This window comes from Synchiropus splendidus, chromosome 14 (genome assembly GCF_027744825.2).
Source record: "Synchiropus splendidus isolate RoL2022-P1 chromosome 14, RoL_Sspl_1.0, whole genome shotgun sequence".
NCBI classification, from domain to species: Eukaryota; Metazoa; Chordata; class Actinopteri; order Syngnathiformes; family Callionymidae; genus Synchiropus; species Synchiropus splendidus.
In genome coordinates this window covers 12,704,261-12,722,308 of record NC_071347.1, presented here as the reverse complement: position 1 = coordinate 12,722,308, position 18,048 = coordinate 12,704,261, and the positions used below count along the sequence as shown (strand labels likewise).

The 18,048-nt window shown below is 41.5% G+C and overlaps 1 protein-coding gene across 1 annotated transcript in view; it reads left to right on the top strand.

Annotated features, from left to right (window-relative positions):
• Positions 1-18,048, top strand: part of b4galnt4a (beta-1,4-N-acetyl-galactosaminyl transferase 4a) — a 140,361-nt gene that overhangs the window by 110,309 nt on the left and 12,004 nt on the right. Inside the window, exon 8 of the mRNA XM_053886676.1 lies at positions 10,726-10,804. Within this exon, the coding sequence (XP_053742651.1) occupies positions 10,726-10,804 (79 nt within the window). The remainder of the gene's footprint in view (positions 1-10,725; positions 10,805-18,048) is intronic.

Genomic DNA, 18,048 nt, shown 5'->3' with positions numbered 1-18,048 from the left:
TGTTTGTGTGATTCTGTCTCAAGCCAGACTGATACCTATTGTTATTATTCAGATTTAAGGCCTCTGGCATATAAGCCGCAGGTGCAGTGGTGCTGTCTGCAGCGTAGAAAGGTCAATGTAGCACCCGGCTTAAAAATGCGTGAGGATCACTTCTAAACTAGTTTTGAAAGGAGGACCAGCATTAAACCAACTTATGAAACTCACCAATGTTCTGAACTTGAATCATGAACCTGTCACATCTTTTGTCATCACATCTTTTCTGTGCCGTTTTTGCCCGAGTGTCCAAATTTCCAACGCCACAGCACTCTCAGTTGCTGCTTCTTGTCTCTGTTCCTCGAGGAAATCTGCTCTGTGGGCGGAGCTGAGAACACTGGAGCGAAAACAGCACATTTTTAGGTCAATAAAATGCCTGTGATTTCATCGGTTTGATGTGATGAAACAAAATATTTTGGCAGCATGGAGTGCTTTAGCCTGTAAAAACCCATGTGCTGTATAAGCCCCGTTGCTGTATAAGCCGCTGGGTTCAGACCGTGAGAAAAAAAGTTGCTGCTTATACAGTGGAACCTCGGTTTTCAAACGTCCTGGACTTCGAACAAATTGGAGTTCGAACAAAATTTTAGATATTTTTTTGCTTCTGATTTTGAGCGAAAATCCAGAACTGAACCTGAATGCGCGCACTCCAGGCTTTGATATCCTGTTGTGGGCTGGAGCTGGGACAGGGATGAGGCGAGTCTGGGACAGAGCGTTACTTGGTTTATGACTTTGTCACAGCCAAACTGCACAGAAGCGCACATTCAGAGCTGGACACGCACCGGGCACCTCTTCACTTCTGGAGAGACGTCACTCACTCAGCAACCCCTCCCACATTAAGGGGCCACACACATAGAGGAACAGCGCACCTGCAGCAGACACTCTACATTCACTCCTACAAAAGCCTATTTTAAGGCTTTGAACGCATTATTTCTTTTTCCATTCGTTGTAATGGGAAAAATTTATTCAGATTTAGAACAAGTCACTTTTAGAACGGCCGTCTGGAACGGATTGTGGTCCAGAACCGAGGTACCACTGTAGTCCAGAAATTATAAAACATTTTAACATTAACAGTAACAGAAAGGAATTGCAGTTGCACAAAGGAAACCCCTGTGAAAACTGAATGACAAAATATTCACTACAGTAGGTGTTAAGTTCGCTTAAAGCTAATCAGTTTTGGCAGATGCATGACTTTCATGACATTCAGAACTTCTATCCCAAACAGGAAATATCATGCTCTGTTAGGTATGTAGGCTGTAAAAAGCGCCAACCCTTTGATGTTTTCTCCATCTGACTGACAAACTAGTCAATCAGCCACGAGCCTCGGCACGGCAGGAACACGCCCCTTTTCTGGTTTGCGTTAATGTTCTTGATGTTTTATTTTAGTAGCTGTCATTCTGTTTTGTAATTGCGATTCAATTTTTGTGTTCCCATGTTCCTCTGTTATTGTCATTTGCTCCATTTATTAGAACCCTTTATACCAAGTGAGAGCACTGACAGCTGCTTTGTTGTTTCTCTGTAGCCTTCAAATGTTGTATTTAAATTGCCTTTGCACGCCGCAGCTGATAGACTTTCAGGTTGTCGCCATAAGAAAGACTTCAATAAAGATCGTTTTCAGCAGGCCTCCTCTCAGATACTCCCGGCTCAACTGTGAGCACAAGATGCCATTACACTTCCCAAAACAGAACTTGAATCTAAATGTCTTCCTGACCTTTTAAGAGAAGCATCTTTTCTCAGGCACTCGCTAAACCCTGGCAGCATGAAGCAAAAGCCGAGTATTGTTCATGCTTTCACACTAAGTAATAGCTTTTCACCACCTCTGTGCAGGTTTTTCTTTCTTGTAGATGCCAAATTATATGTATTTCTTTTTACTGTTATTTTGTGTCAGATTTTACATCCATAGATGTTTTGTTTTTTCAGTGAAAAATCCTGGGAGCAGATGAGCTGTAGTTCAGCTCACATCACAAGTGTGATCACTTTTAAACCTTCAAATATATTTAAGAAATAATGAAAAAAAATGCATGGCTATCATCCAGACCCCGCTGTGATAATTACCCGGTGGTTAATTTCCAAAATCGCTCACAAGTTCACCACGATAGTTACATCACATTCTCTCTCATTTGCATTCCTTCAGGCTTTCGTTTAGCTATTTCATCCTGATTTCGTATGCTAATTTGCAGGCCGCCCTCAGACACACACATACAAACACACACTGAGGGACCAAACACTGACACATCAGGAGTCTGGTAGTAACACTTTGAGCTGTGTCACATGCCTAAACTTTGTGAATTAAAGCAGCAGAGAGTATATTTTAGAGAAGTGTTGACTATCGCCGCAGAGGTTTTATCTACATATGAGCTGTAGAAACACTTCTCTTCTGCTTTCTTGGTGACACAGAGCCACAAATTAGAGCCTTTCCTGCCGGAGATTGCCGTATTGATTCAGAATTTTAAACCCAGCTTCTGACCTTTGTCGGCGGTGAGTGGAGAAGGCTTTCCATGTTTGTATGTGATGCTGTCTCTGACATTTGTCGCCCGTTTCCAGAAGAGCAGGAAATGGCATTTAGGAGAAAGCAGTCGCCGACGCATGATTGTCGGTTTCTATTTAATTCCTATCGCCGCTTCTTTCCTTGTGACTTTAATCTTTGTCCTTGTCGTCGCTCTTTTCAAAGCGCTCTTTCTCACTCACTCAAAAATCCTCCCATTTGTTTTCCAGGCTCTTGATATCATAGAAAAACTCCCCAGACTCCTCGGTCCGCGCCTTTTCCGAGCAACAGCGAGAGAAACCTAATGGAGAATGACCAGATATTACAGTATGAGATCTCAGCAGTATCTATAATTGAATCACTTAAGCGCTGCTGGCTATTAGCTGAGGAGACGCTGGCGTTTAGGAAGTACTGTACTCGCGCTCATGACTTCAGATTGAAGCGATGAGTGACTGATCATTTCAATGCGTGCTTTAACTCAGTTGAAAATGGACCTGCTCTGTCATTCACTTTGCTCTTTGGAAAAGCTCACTTTGAGTTGCTCAGTTGAAATCTTATGTGGTCTGATGTCATTCATTCTGACACGCAGTGGCCTCTATTGCTGTCCTGAATATGACAACCAGCTGGCTGATGTCATACGGCTCCCCATTCACCAGCCAGACTGCATTCTTTCGTACGTCTGAACAGACAGAACCGACTTGTATGTAAAATTCTGTTGCAGATTTTATCGCAGATCCATTTTAAAGTTGGATTCTACAGTTAAATCCTTGTCAGTGTCTCTTTGGCCCAGAGGAGTAGCATCAGTTATAGGTTCCTGTGTCTTTTGTGGGCCGTGGTACTGAATCAAAATACTAAAAGTTATTGTAAAGAAGGTAGCATGATGACGGACTGGAGGATTTTTGGAGGATATTTAAAGGCTTCTCTTGCTCCGATATTGTTTTGCTATTCTTTACAAAGTTTAGATGAGTGATTATTAGGTTTTTCTTTTTTATTAAATTACTTCATATTTGTTTTTCACTGTGTGTGTGACCATGATCCAAATGTGGTATGTACTGTGCTCCAGTCCCGGGTGACTTGGGGATGTGCAAATGCGAGGTGAAAGTCTACATCTATGGTTGGCGCCAGGAGTAAAGGTAACTCAGTGGAATGATAGCATACATATTGTTCACTTTAAGTATACTCTGGATAAGAAGTATATCTTTGGCACACTTGTAATGTACAGATGAGTGTACTTGAATTCTTGAAAACATACATTAGTAAACATTAAATGTTCCAATTTCGACCAACACAGTATTGAGATACATTCTAGTAAACTTCAAGTATGTAATCCTTTATATACTAGCTATACTTAGTCTACTTAATAAAAAATGAACTTGAAGTTCAAGTGTACTTCAAGTATATTACTTTTCGCTGAGGGTAGAGTAGGTTCACATCAAAATAAAATATTAAACGTTTGTTGTTTCATAGCTATGACTATATAAACTATGCAGAATTTCTGCCATTGTCATGTCTCATTGTCTCGGGTAGTAGCAGCAACACTGCCCCCCATGGTTTCCAGTGGTATTGCTCCGGTCAGTATTTTGTCCGTAAGCATTGTGGAAACGTTCAGGAATATGGATGAAATGAACGCAGAGCATGTATAGAAGGTTCCGACCATATCCAGATCTGTATATAACATTGAGCATCACTGGGCCTTATTGAACAGACGTGGGTCGCAGTCGCTGCTTTCAGTCAGTTATATTGTCTAAATACTTCTGCCAAGGAGCAAATGTGGTTGTTACCCAAATAACAGATGAACAGATTTCAATGAAACTTTCAGGAGACGCACAATGTTTTTGTCAGTCTCAGTCGTGACAACTCATCTGCTCGCTGAGGGAGCCACTCCCACCCGCTGTCCGATTGATCTCTCTTCAGTCACATTTACACAGCAACAAGTGAGTGAGGATCATATTATTTGGTGTGTTCTAAGATCCCGTTTTAAAAATCATGTCAGTCAGTTCATGGAAAATGCCTTGAAACAAAATGTGTTCTCTAGTGAAGCACAATATGGCGTCACAGCAGGAGAAGCAGGGTGAGGAGTGGGGGCGCACACCAGCATGAAAGATAGTTATGCTGTAATACTGTATTAGATAATTACACACGGGCAAATTGGACACGGTGGATGGAATCTGAAGCGGCTGGGAAAAGAGAAGCCCCACACAAGATTCAAGAGCACCGAGAGGGTATGAAGGCCAGCGTGGGGGGACAACGTCAAGGAAGGGATGAAGGAAAGAGGATTTATTGAGGCTGCAGGCAAGAGCAGCAGGATCACCGGCTGATGGATTTAGGGAAATCATGAGAAATGGGGTGAGGAGGGAAGCGAAAGAGGGGAGAGAAGTGGAGTTTTCCTCTGGGCACTCTCCGACGGCGCATAGTCATTAATTCAGTCAGGAGAAGTGTACGCTCCATTATTTTATAGCCACCTGTGGCAGAGGTGACAGTCAGATGGCGTTAATGAGAAATGAAGCTGCTGGATGCAGTCATGAAGTTTTGCTGGGCGTCACTTCTTTCAAACATTTCTCAGTAAACTTCCCATTCATTGACGTGATAAACTTTTCAACTTAAACAGTGAAACTCATAAGCCGGTTGGTCAGTGAAGGTCCCTCCGTTCCTGTGACACTCATCCTGAGATATTCTGAGCATTTCAATGTGTCAAACCGCCTTCCAATCCCTGGTTCACTCCTGCCTCCTGGCATTTGTATACTCCTTCTGACAAGGCTTTTTAGACTTGCAAAAAGAGTTTGTCTCTCTGCGGCAAAGAATGAAACACTACATATAAATATTTCATCCAAATCCCAGCGACTTTGGGGATGAGCCTGCGCAGACGTTCTGTTCTGCAGCCAAGTCAAGCTCCTTTGTCTCTCTCTATCCGTTAAGCCCAACGAAGGGAAACTAGAAACAAAGAGTCCAATTAGTCAGGCAATTAAACCCCTGCTTTGTGTCCTCTATTCATGCTCCCAGCCGCTCGCTAATAGCTGCGCGTCCTGCTCCGGCTTCATTACGTTTCTTCACGTCACTCTCTCTGTGTTCGTCATGCCTCTTGATGCGTTGATCATTCTTCTGTTTGTCATCTTCATCTTTTCTTCCGCTCGGCCTCCTGTCTCTTCATCCCTCTCTGCAGACGACTGGTTCATCTTTCGTCTCAGAAGGTAGAGTTTGACCTCAGCACCCACACAGTCTGCTGTGTCTTCCGTTCTGTCGGCTTGCTTTTTTTTTTTTTTACCTTTTGATAGTTTGCTTTTAGAGAAGTCTACAAAACCTCAATGAATCATCTTTCATTCTGCAGTAGCAATCCCGCACGCCCCAAAAATAAAACCCATCATGAGAAACCCACAGATGGTGCCGTGTCAGTGTGCTCTCCCCTTTCTTCGCCAGCAGAACGCAACGCTCTTGTCTTCGGCTTTTCTCAATCTTCCCTTCTATGCGTCTGGGTTCTGAGCTGCCTGTGTGAAAACCCTGTGATGTACACATGCACTGTTTGAAGAGTCAAGTCCTCTGCTCGTGGCGACCATTCGCCTGTGTTCATCCTGCCTCTGTGAGGTCTCAGTGAAACTCAAACACTTAAACAAACTGGATTTTAATTTGATTAAATCTCCTGCTTATCCGTGGCACACTGTTGTCCATAAGAGAGAGCTGAGCCAGAAGGCAAAGCTCTCTATATACCGATCAATCTTCGTCCCGACCCTCACCTACGGTCATGAGCTTTGGGTCAAATGGGTTTTCTCCGAAGGGTGGCAGACGTCTCCCTTAGAGATAGGGTGAGAAGTTCTGTCACTCGGGAGAGGCTCGGAGTAGAGCCGCTGCTTCTCCACATTGAGAGGAGGTGATTCAGGCATCTCATCAGGATGTCCACTGGACGCCTCCCTTTGGAGGTGTTCCAGACATGTCCAGCTGGGAGGAGACCGAGGGGTCTTCTGTTTGTCGTCTTCATCTGCTTATCCGCTTCTCTGGGTCGCGGAGGCAGCAGTCTGAGTAGGGATGCTCAGATGGCACCTGCAGCTGCACCTCCTCCAGCTCCACGAGGGGGGACCCTGAGGCGTTTCCAGGCCACCCGAGAAACAGTCTCTCCAGAGTGTCCTGGATCTTCCCCTGGGCCTCTTCCCAGCGGAGCATGCCCGGGACACCTCTCTAGGGAGGCAACCGAGATGCATCCCAAACAGATGCCTGAGCCACCTCAGCTGACTCCTCTTGATGTAGAGGAGCAGCGGCTCTACTCTGAGCTCCTCCCGTGTGAATGAGCTCCTCACCCTAACATTAAGGGAGCGCCCAGCCAGCCTGCAGAGGAAACTCTGCTTGTATCCCAGACCTTCTTCTTTCGGTCAGGACCCAAAGTTCATGACCATCAGCTAAATAAATCTTAATTCTTTCTGTCACTGTCAGTTTCTTTCCCATTTTGCGTGTATTTTTTCTCTGTTGTTGTTCAGCAACACTGAAATATTTAGGAATGTCTTAAGAAACATTGGAATTTTTTGGTTAATATTTCAAAATAAAGTGCTTTTAATGTTTATTATTTATGGTTTTAGTCTTATTACACTCATATTCTCCACTTTAGTATTCATTTAGTGCCGTCTCATCCCAATGTGTGTGACATTTTTTCATTTGTTTTGTGTCACAACAGTAAAAGTCCTAGTTGATGTATAATTTTAAAAAATAACTTTTTTTAACCGCAAAATCACAATACTCCCCAGGTCCATAGCGACAGTTTTTCTTTTCTTTGTTTTGTCCTTATGTTCAGAAAGGTTTCTCTCCCGCCCTTCATAACTGGTTTTGTTTTGCTCCGTCTGCCTTCTGGTTTGACGGCTCTCACAACCGTCGCTGCTAAACATCCATGATGGATAGTAAATGAGATTTGATGGATTATTCTGCTGTTAATTTTTAAAATATGATTAGTCGTGATGAATTAATCCAACAGTCTAAACAGTCTTTAAGACTTTTATTCACACAACCATGAGCGCATAAATCCAAAATACTATAACCCAGAACAGCATTGGGAAAATGCTAATGAAGATCCAAAGCAGGAAACTCAGGAACCCACAAAGATGGAGAATTAAAGGACGCAGGAGGTGGTGAACGGCTGAAGGTTCGACCACCTGGCGATGTGTTCAGGTATGCTCATCCATTTTAAGTGTCCTGCCTTGATCATCGATTACTGCCAGCCGTTCACTCCAGCCTCAGAAAAGTAAAGCCGAAAACTGAGAGCAGAAAACAGGAAGTGGAAAAACAAGAACATAAAAGAAGAAAAAAGAAAACATAATAGATTCTGACATAAAAAAATCTAATTTATTTGATCATTTGTTTTCAGTCGTGTCCCACCCTGGCGAACTTACACTGGAGTTGGGGAACACTGGTTCTCACTGGTTCCCTCTCTGCGCCCTGCCGCCACCCAGTTATCCACTCCCATCCATTTGCATGGCATCACTTATTTAAGGCACTGCATTTGTAACACAGAAACTTCGTGATCTCAGTCATTAGATTATGCCCTCAGAGGAAGTCGGGTTTCTGGCCAAAGATGGAAATCTAATGGAGTCTCTGGAGCTAATATAATATTCTAATAAAATGAGCTCCTGCTGCAACCATGGGACAGAACTCTCACAAAAAAAAATGAAAATTCTGAGTGCTAACAAAAGAAAGTAACCCGGAGCTGAACCTGAACATTGAGTAGAAGAACCAAAATATTAACTCCTTTAAAAAGAAATGACATTTTGCAGATTTCTTAATATAAATATCTTTCTATTCTTTCCAGGATTTTAGCCTTTTAAATTCCACTTGTATAACTTCATATGACTGTTGATTTGGCCTAGCGGGGTGATAAAATCTCTTTCAGTTCCTCACAAAAACGCAAGAGAGATGCAGTGTGTGGATCATCTGCTAAAGGGCAAACCAGTGGGCCAGCAGCCGAAAGTGGCACTTAGATCCGCTGAGAGCCGTTTCAGCAGCCGCGCTGAGGATGTTCCCTATTTATGAGAGAGTGACCTTAGCGCGGTATCACCGCTGTCGTCCGCCGGCGGTGATTTATTGGGCACAGATCGCAAGGCTACTCAATGATATTGCAACGTTTGCGCAGGGGGCAACACATGACTGCACCTTAAGCCTTTGTCCTTCCTCGGAATTTATGGCATCATCTATATTTCTCTGGTGTGACAGGCCGGAGACTTTATCCATAAACAGTGGAGAGGCGCCATGTTGTAAAATACGTTTGAGAGTATAAAAGCAAAGCCCTTGTGTTTGGGGGCTGTTATGTACTTTAATTCAATCCTCTCAAAACTGGGCCACAGCGCTGACCTCTTTTATGGCGACGTACAATCGAGCAGTCTTAAAGCAGGTTTGTTGATCATCGGCACTGTATTGTTAAAGTCGAAACTGACTGTGCCCCCGCTCCACCCCATAATGGAAATAAGTGTAAAGAAATAAGCCTGGTATTCAAGCTCAAGGGTGAAAAATAAATGTATGAAACGAGGAAACTACCTGTGGGTTTTATTCCATGCTAACTGCCAAGTTTCTGTGAGAATAGCTCATCAAAGGAAATGAGCTTGTGTTTGTTTCTGCTGCACTGACAGGCGAGCGAGAGTGAAAGCACAAAGAGAGCAGGCAAACACGACAGATATTAGAACTTAAAAACAAATGATCCATCACATTTCTAAGTGACACATGAAAAGCAGAGCAGCGGAGCGACTCTTAAGTTCAGAGGAGCAAATGTTTCACAAATTGCAAGTCGGGAGCGAACGTAGATGAGTGTGATCGGTGGGAAGTGTTTTCCCTCGTAGTTACGCTGCCATTTTACCTTCATAAGGCTATTTATGCTTCCTGAAACCTTCGCAGGATGAAAATATGCCGACGTAAGCGTTGCCTTTTGGAATCTAAACTCTGGGTTGTGTGTGTTTTGAGAGTTAATGATGTGTGAAGAAGTGCTCCAGTGTGTCTCACGCAGCAGCAGATGTCAGCCCATTATCTCAGATGTGATTTTGATTGGACTAAAGCGGGTCTGTGTGTGCACGGCAAGCATCGTAAAGTAAACAGTTTAACCAGGACTTTCAAAGATAAACTTGCATCAGTAGCGTTTGAACAGTTGGATTTGTATTAATGTTTAGCTTTCAGTATCTGGAGACATCTGAAACATCCAAACACAAACAAATGCTGTGCAAATGCAATGCTACACAATGCTAAACCAACACAATGGAAACGCTACACAATATTACTGTAAATGCAATACAGCACAATTGATAAGCGACACTGATGCTACGCAAACACGGCACTGTGCAACTGCTACTCATCCATAAAGCAACCACAACACAACGCAATGCAAATGCACTGCCAATGTAGTGCATGCACTAAGCTACACACACATTTGACAACAGAAGCGTTCTATTACACAACCGCAATCCAACCTCTGTGACAACAGACAACAGAATTCAAACACTACACTTCCCAAACGCTGCACTGTGCAACTGCAACTCATACGTAACGCAACACTACAGTACACACCACGAATGCAGAGCCAATTTAGTGCTAACACAATGCTACACAAACAAGCATTGCACTGCAGAACCCAACCGTTGCTCCACCCAACGCAAACACAATACCAACGCTAAGCTTCGCAAAGTCTTCACAATACCAACGCTGCACTACGCAACTGCAACACATCCATTATACAACCATGCAGTACTAATGTAGAGCTATCACGATGCTACGCAAACCGCAACCAAAGGAAATAATCACAACACAATACAAATGCTACACTTCCCAAACGCCTTGCATCTCAAATGCTGCACTATGCGAACAAAATCGCAACGCATGCTATGCAAACACTACATAACGCAACCACCACGGTATACAAATGCGACACTCGATGCAATGTTTACTATTTTTAATTGCTCTAAAATAGGTGAACATCATTCCTTCACGCATCTAGATATGTGACGCGCATATAAGTGACATTCCATCATGCAAACACTGGAGATTATTTAAAACAAGGAAAAGCATGATGGAGGCCCTTCCACTGTTCTATCGATGCTTGTTGGAGTGCAGCAGTGGAACGCACGTGTTGCTTCCCTGCTGGCTTTGGTACTGTGGTACACTGATCCATGACTTTCCAGCGACCCTGGTAGAAGTTATTATGTTGACGCCATAACAGCATTTAACATAAACAACTGTGTTTCTCCTTCTTTTCTCAGCCTGATTTCTTCCAGACAGTACTACTTTGAGATCCTCCACAAGCAGGACGACAAGGGATCAGATCATGTTGAAGTTGGGGTGAGTACTTCTTATCACCTGCTCCCCTCTTGCTCCCGTTCGCCTCGCTCCTCCACTGCACTCCAATGATATTCTGACCTCCGGCGAAGACTCATAGATGATGGGCTTAGTTTGGAGATAATGTTTCCACTGACAGCCCACATGTCCGTGTGTATTTTAGGCAGCACAAATGGGCCTGTGTTTTGAGCATGATGACGAAGCGAGTGTGCTGGTGTGTGCAGAATGAAATACTACTGAGCCCCCGGTTATATCATCATCACGGTGGCCATCGTCTTGCTCAGAGCCGCGGCAGTAATGCTGTTGTCGCCGTTCACTGAGGGCAGGCGTCATCACATTTCTTCTCTCTGCCTTCGTCCATTTGCTCCTCAAGTTTACTCCGGGGTCTTTATACACTTACTTGTCCTGTCAGGTTCTTTGAAAATCATGTTTCTGCTGCTGTCTATACGTCCCCAGCTCTTAACCCCGGCCAGATTTCCCTTCTTTTCTGGCCCGTCCAAAACTCAAGCTTGGTGTCTCTTGAGGCTGTCTTTTCTTCACAAGTTGACAAGGGGATGTGAGCGGCGCTTTGTTGAACTCCTGCGGCGCGAGAGCAGCATCCTGGCACATCGGATGAGAGAGAGTTGTGCCAGGATTTAAGAGGAATAACAACACTGGATTGACACGGCAAAAATAGACAATCACCATCACTGACAGTGCAAGAGGAATTTATGTGGCTGAGAATATGAATTTCCTTCTGAAGTGTGAGTAAGCAGTTTGCGGAACCCAAGTGGGAAACAAACACTTTCTCTCTGAGCTCCTCGAAAAGACAAGTGCACTGTAACTGATGAGAAACAAGGCCGAGGTCTGAAGTGACTGTTTATTCCTGCCTGGATGGATTAGACTCTTCTTTTCATCATCAGCGTAAAACCCAAATTCCTCTTTTGCTGTGATTAAACAGGAATTATGAATCACCCAGCCTGAATCCTCAAATCTGCAGCAAAACATCAAATACTCGGCTGTCTTTCATAAAATGTCTCTTTGAAGTTTATTTATTCTTTTAGTGCATCATTACTTGTGATTTGGGATTTTGTCTCAAATGTTATGGGCTTTAAATGAATTCATATAATTATTTAGTTTTTTTTTCAGAAGCAAGCAACATTTTTATTGTTCATCATTATTTTTATTAGTCGTACTAGTAGTAGAAGTAGTAGTATAAAGTAGTATAAATAATGTTTTTTACAGTGATTTTAAAAGTGAATTTGATGATATATAAATGTATTATTATTGTGGCTTTTTTAAATGACACTCGAAAAACACAACACAAAAAAACACAAACTTATTTAAGGCATGGTGTCATGATGTTATAGATATTTTATTTTAATAATTATGATGGATAGTTCTGAAAAAAACTTGTGAGAAATGTATTTTTATCTATTTATTTTCTATCTTTATTATTATTTCATTATTTATTTTTAAGGTGGAAGTGACAAAACATTTTAGTAGTTCGGTGGGAAAATGAAAAAAACAATAACAAAACAAATGTATATTTACTTTTAGGGGGATTTTAGAATAAATCTTAAACTGATGTTTAAAAAAAAAGAAACATGTATGAAAGACCTGACAAAACACTTTATTTTTCTTGTCACATTTAAATCATGAGGGGCTAATGGTGGTCTGCCAGTGTTCTGCATTATTTATTTTGCCATTTTTTTCAGAAAAGAAAATCAGATGTCATGACGTGAGAAAAAAAATTGTAGAAAACATGTAGTTCTTTGAAGAAAAAATAGCAAATTGTACTTACTTTTATATTTGAGTGGATTTCAGAATAATTTCCATATAAAAAACAAACATCAGTTATACAACAAAAAAGGCAAAAAAAAGAGGCCTCACTGTTTTTTGAAGGCTTGGACCTTAACGTGCTGCCACCTGGCCAAGACAACAAAAACATGAAGAGACACCCTGGACTGGTCGCCCCCACAGTACTAGGCTCCACTATCCTGCATGTCCGTCACATAGTACTCTCAACTTTCTCAAAGATTAGTCCCCAACCTCCCCAGTCGACACAGAAGCCCAGCTGCATTTGCATTTAAAGTTGCATTTCCCTCGACCTGGTGAGGTTCGATATTCTGCCCCCTCACCGCTCGATTTTGGTTTAAACCACCCTGAGGGAAATACTGAGATTTACTCAGCTGTTAAATAATCCAATTTATATTCACCGTCTAATTGCCTTTGCTTTCGCTATTTGCTATTTGGAGGTTTTGGTGAGTTGCATGCAGTGACTTTTCTCCGTCAGTTCCAGGAGATCAGCTCTTTACATCGGCCTATTTAAGCGCGGTGAGAAGTTAAGCTAGGTGGGGCTGTATTTTTTACGAGGCGACTCGAGTCCTCTGCTGAGTCTTTCGCGCCCGGCGGGAAAATCCAAGTCATCAAATGGGGTTTGCGCGCCAGTCAAGTGCGGGGTGTAAGTCATCAAGCTGCAAATCAGGAGCTTGTCTTTGCAGGGGAGCGTCAGATGTTTAACTGCCGAATGCATTTCACACGGTGAGATTTACTGCGGCCGACCCACATGAGCCCCGGGCGCGAGTAAATCCACCTGACTGGCCGCTCATTTGTTAAAGAGCAGATAATGAAAACCCACGAGTCTCTGTGTTCTTTGCCAACGCTGTGATGGCGCGGTCGAAGGTGGGCCGCTCCTTTGGGAATGTTCAGCTGATGAAAAGAGTAAATACCAAACACACCGTCCTAAAAAAAACTGGCTACGATAATTGTACATCCGTGTTTTGATTTTTGTGTTAAGATGAAGAAGCAGAGAAGAAAGGAAGACTGGGGTAAGGAGTGCAATGAAACGCTCCCCAAGGGGATGGAAACAAATGTTTGTCTGCGGGAGCTGGGGGATAATGCTGCTTCCTCCTTGACAGCATCGGCTCCTAAACCTGCTCAGCGACTTAGACTTCCTTTGTAGTCACACAAGAGTGTTTTCCCTTAAGTTTACTCTACATAGAAAAGCAAGATTATAGTCGTCCCGCCGCGTGAGAGGAGGAAGGGCATCTGTGTTTTTCATTTTCTTCTCATCAAAAGAAAGTCTTTAGTAGAGTCATCTGTCTATTAATGTAGTAATTTACAGAATTCTTTTCATGCATCGGCGACTCATTGTCTTGTAAATGAAGCCCTCATGCGCTTATAATGGTGTCTTAAATACATATCTTGGTGGGTCCTAGTCACGTTCCGCTCGGCAGGAAAGAGACTGAGTCAGAGGAGATTATTTCCTGTTAGATTGGAAGGAGATTGGTGCAGGAGATGGAGGGGAAGGCAGCAGACCGGCTTTCTGTTCGCGAAATAATTTGAAAGGTTATTAACTGAGTTCAATAAAATGTTGTTGATATTGGGACAAAGAGAAGATGATGAAATTGTGGTGGAGCTCCGGATCATCATCTGGTCTACAGATCTTTGAAGGCTTCGTCACTGACCTGACATTCAGGACGTTTAGTAAATAACAGAAAATGTGACTTTGGAAAACACTGGATAAAATCGGTGAAACTTCTATGATTGTGTGGAGCCAAAATGTGTCGCTGTTAGCGTGACTTCAGAAGGTGCCGGAGGTCGGATGTGCTGGATGCAACGGCGTCGCTGCTACTGACAACCTCAGTGGAGATGAGCAGCCTGTCAGTCATGAACTTTGAAAGTGGGACAATTTTGTTGGGTGAAACTTTAACTAGTGGAGGAAATGAGCTGCCTGGCAGATGTTTGCGCCCACTGACTGCCTTATTTATTTATCTATTTACAAATCATGTTTTAGTTGCAGAATTTAGACTTTAAAAAAATCCAAAATGGGCACTTTATTTTTGTTCAGGTCTTTAGAAAAGTTTTCAGAGAGCAGTTTTTGTTTGGTTGATTATGATATATTCTATGTTTATTTAATTTAGAAATAATCACTAACATGTCTGAGGATGGTGTGGATAAGGTGACAGAATATTTTCACTGAATTTTATAATAATAATAATCATCATCATCATAAAAACCACCATTATTATTATCATATATTTTTTAGCTTTTGATAGCTTTGACACATTTTTTTACAACAATCTAATGTGTGTGTATATATATATATATATATATATATATATATATATATATATATATATATATATATATATATATATATATATATATATATATATTAGTGGTGGGACATTAACAAATTCATAAAGATCTGTTCAAAAAAATGTTATTATTAATTATTAGCAAACAAAAGCAGTTTGCTTTTGTTCAGAGATTTCAAGACATTAAAAGAGCTTTAGTTTTACATAAGGTGATATAAAAACTTGAATATAGACACCATCCTGATTTATTGTGCTATTGTCAAACTGATGCAAAATAAACAATATTTTGTTGTTTAAATGTATGTATGGGTCCATCATTTGATTCAGTAATATACCAAATTCGTTCAGTAATACAATATGAACATCAGGATTTCCAATATAAATCTACCCTGAGGTCTAGAAAAATAAAGCAAAATCAGGTATGAAAAAAAGGAAATTCAAACACAATATCCAAGCCAAGAAAAGTGAAAATAAAAGCTAAAAGAAAAAATAAAAAAGAGGAAAATTAATTGAAAACCTACAATGAAAACTTCAATCCATGAGTCGCCCACTGTCATTAAAATAGACTTCATTTTCCTCATCAACTACCCGGAGACAGGCTGATCTGGGAGGTTCCAATTAAAAGAAAAAAAACAGCGTCACAGTGAAAAGATGAGGAGGATGTGGAGGGGTGTGGCATCCTGCAGTTCCATCTTCCTCGTCTGTGACAGTAAAATTGTCTCTGTCTGTGGGTGTCTTGTGTGCAAAGTCAGCCGCCTCACAGCTTCTGGGTTCCTCTGCCTTCAAGTATATCGACGAGATCGTAAATATACATGCATGTTTTTGTTCTGTAATTATGCTGCGGAAGAAAGGAACTGGTCCCTGGTTTGTCTTTCCTCCCCTTCTTCATATATTCCTCATTGAAGTGGGTCGAGTGCGACCCGGCTGGTCGACTGCTACCATGATCCCAGCCCACGGTTTTGGTCCTGTAATGAGAGCGATGGTTCTGCAGCACTATTTCTGCACCATCCTCGACCCACTGTGATTTATCAGGTAATGAACTCATTTGTTCAAACTCTGATGTATAATTCAGACAGGAAATCAAACTCCAAATCCACCTCCTCATATCTGTCTGAATTATACTCTATTGTCCCTCTGGCGAGACATAATATGACATGAAAACGTCGCCATTGTCTTCTTGTCACTGTGACAGGAGGCGCATCTTCTCTGCAGCATGTGACTGCTTTGTTCCTTCACAAGTGAATCATTCGCCTTCGTCTTTGAATTCCGCCGCAGATTCTGTTTTTTTTGGTACCGTTGGATTGTTCCCATCAAGTGTCATTAAACTGCCCTCTTTTCTCACCTTGTCATGTTCGGAGCTTTAACCTAATTTTCTCTCCAAGAAATCCTTCGCTCGACTCAGCGCGACGCATCTGATAACACAACAAAGTTGGCTGAGTCGATTTAATCAGCCTAATGTTTTAATGGAATCTACACGCATTATGGCCGACGTACGCCGCGATGAATCACCCCGTACTTTCCGCTCATAACAAGTTGTTTTAATTATCCTTGAGAGAGATATTTTCTGTAAAAGCTTCATCTCATTTTTCACTGTTAATGAAGCAAAACAACTGATTTAAAACTTGGCCGGAATACAAACAGGCAGCTGAGTATATGGAGATGAACTGCGTCTTGTTTCTTGTTGTACTTGGTCCAAGTTGGCCTGCCATTTGGATTCATGAAAGTCATTTTACACTGTAATAATCCAGCTGTTTCACTCTGTCATTCCTAAATTACCATTCGTAATTAGGAATACAACTACGACTGCTGTTGCTGCTACTACTACTAACAATATTAATAATGATAATGATAACAATAATGAATTTACCTTTGTCATGATGTTCCTCTTTTTCCACTTATTTCAGTGTATTGCCAAATGTAAAATAAAATTTTGCAGTTAAATTGTTTATTTTTCAAGCCATGTTTTATTTATTTATTTAGTTTATGAAATAAGCCTTTTTACTGCATATATATATATATATATATATATATATATATATATATATATATATATATATATATATATATAATTTTTTATTTATTTATTTTTTTATCTAATATTTTGGGGGAAATTAATTGCCTCATCCTCAATCATTTATGTGTAGAATATAATTTTCATGGATTGCCCCCTTTATTAAATCAGGTAATCCTCCTTTTTTCTATTTTCTTCTCTCTTTTTAAGACCCACCATATTGAGCTTGTCTTTCTGTTATTTTTGGCAGAACCAGTATCTAAATACGAGTAGAAATAATTGTAATGTTTCCATCCATCAACAGTGTCTCTGTCCCAAATGGCCTCACAGCTTCTGCAGTTGTACTCTGGATTCAACTTCCAGTGACGGCTATGAATACATAACACGTTTTCCTATCCTCCAGCCACAACATCTTTAAAATCTAAAGCAGCATGTTGCCACGCTTCCTAGTGGACACTAGAGCACATTCACTTTCCTTCAATGGAACTGTTTATTAATCTGCTGAACACGAATGAAAACATTAACAGCCATGTGAGAGCAAATGAGGACTCACACACGGTAAGAACAACCAAATGCTTCTTCAATTTAAAACAGCCAAGACGCCTTACAGCAGGAAGTATAGCTGTGTAAGTTCTGAGATTGGTCTCACATTGATTTACTCATAACTTTGTTACTCTGGTGTGAGTTTGTTGTACTTAAAATCCAACCAAGATCATATATTAATTCACTCTGCTCCCAAGTCTGGTCCAATTGTGTCGAAGAAGTATTATATCAGAGGTCACGGGTTCAATTCCAGCCTGTCTGTACATCAAATGGGATGCTGCAATAGAGTGGGCGGAGTCTCAGTCTCGTGCGTTTCCAGGTCGCAGAGCCCAGATTTTATGTTTTATCATAAACAAGACGAAAAAGTGAAATAAAACAGAAGCTGATCGTAGCACGTGCAGGAATTCATGACTCACCAAGGTGATAGCACCTCTGGAGGATCTGATCGCCCCAGGGACAGCAATGTTTTTTCATATACTTCCACAGTTGATGAACAGCTACTATTCCGCCTCTACAAATCTGCCATGTTGACTTTCTCTCAACTTTAGACCGGTATGCTTCAGGATTGACCTACTTTTTTAACGTGAATCCAGAGTTTGGAGGAAAATGGT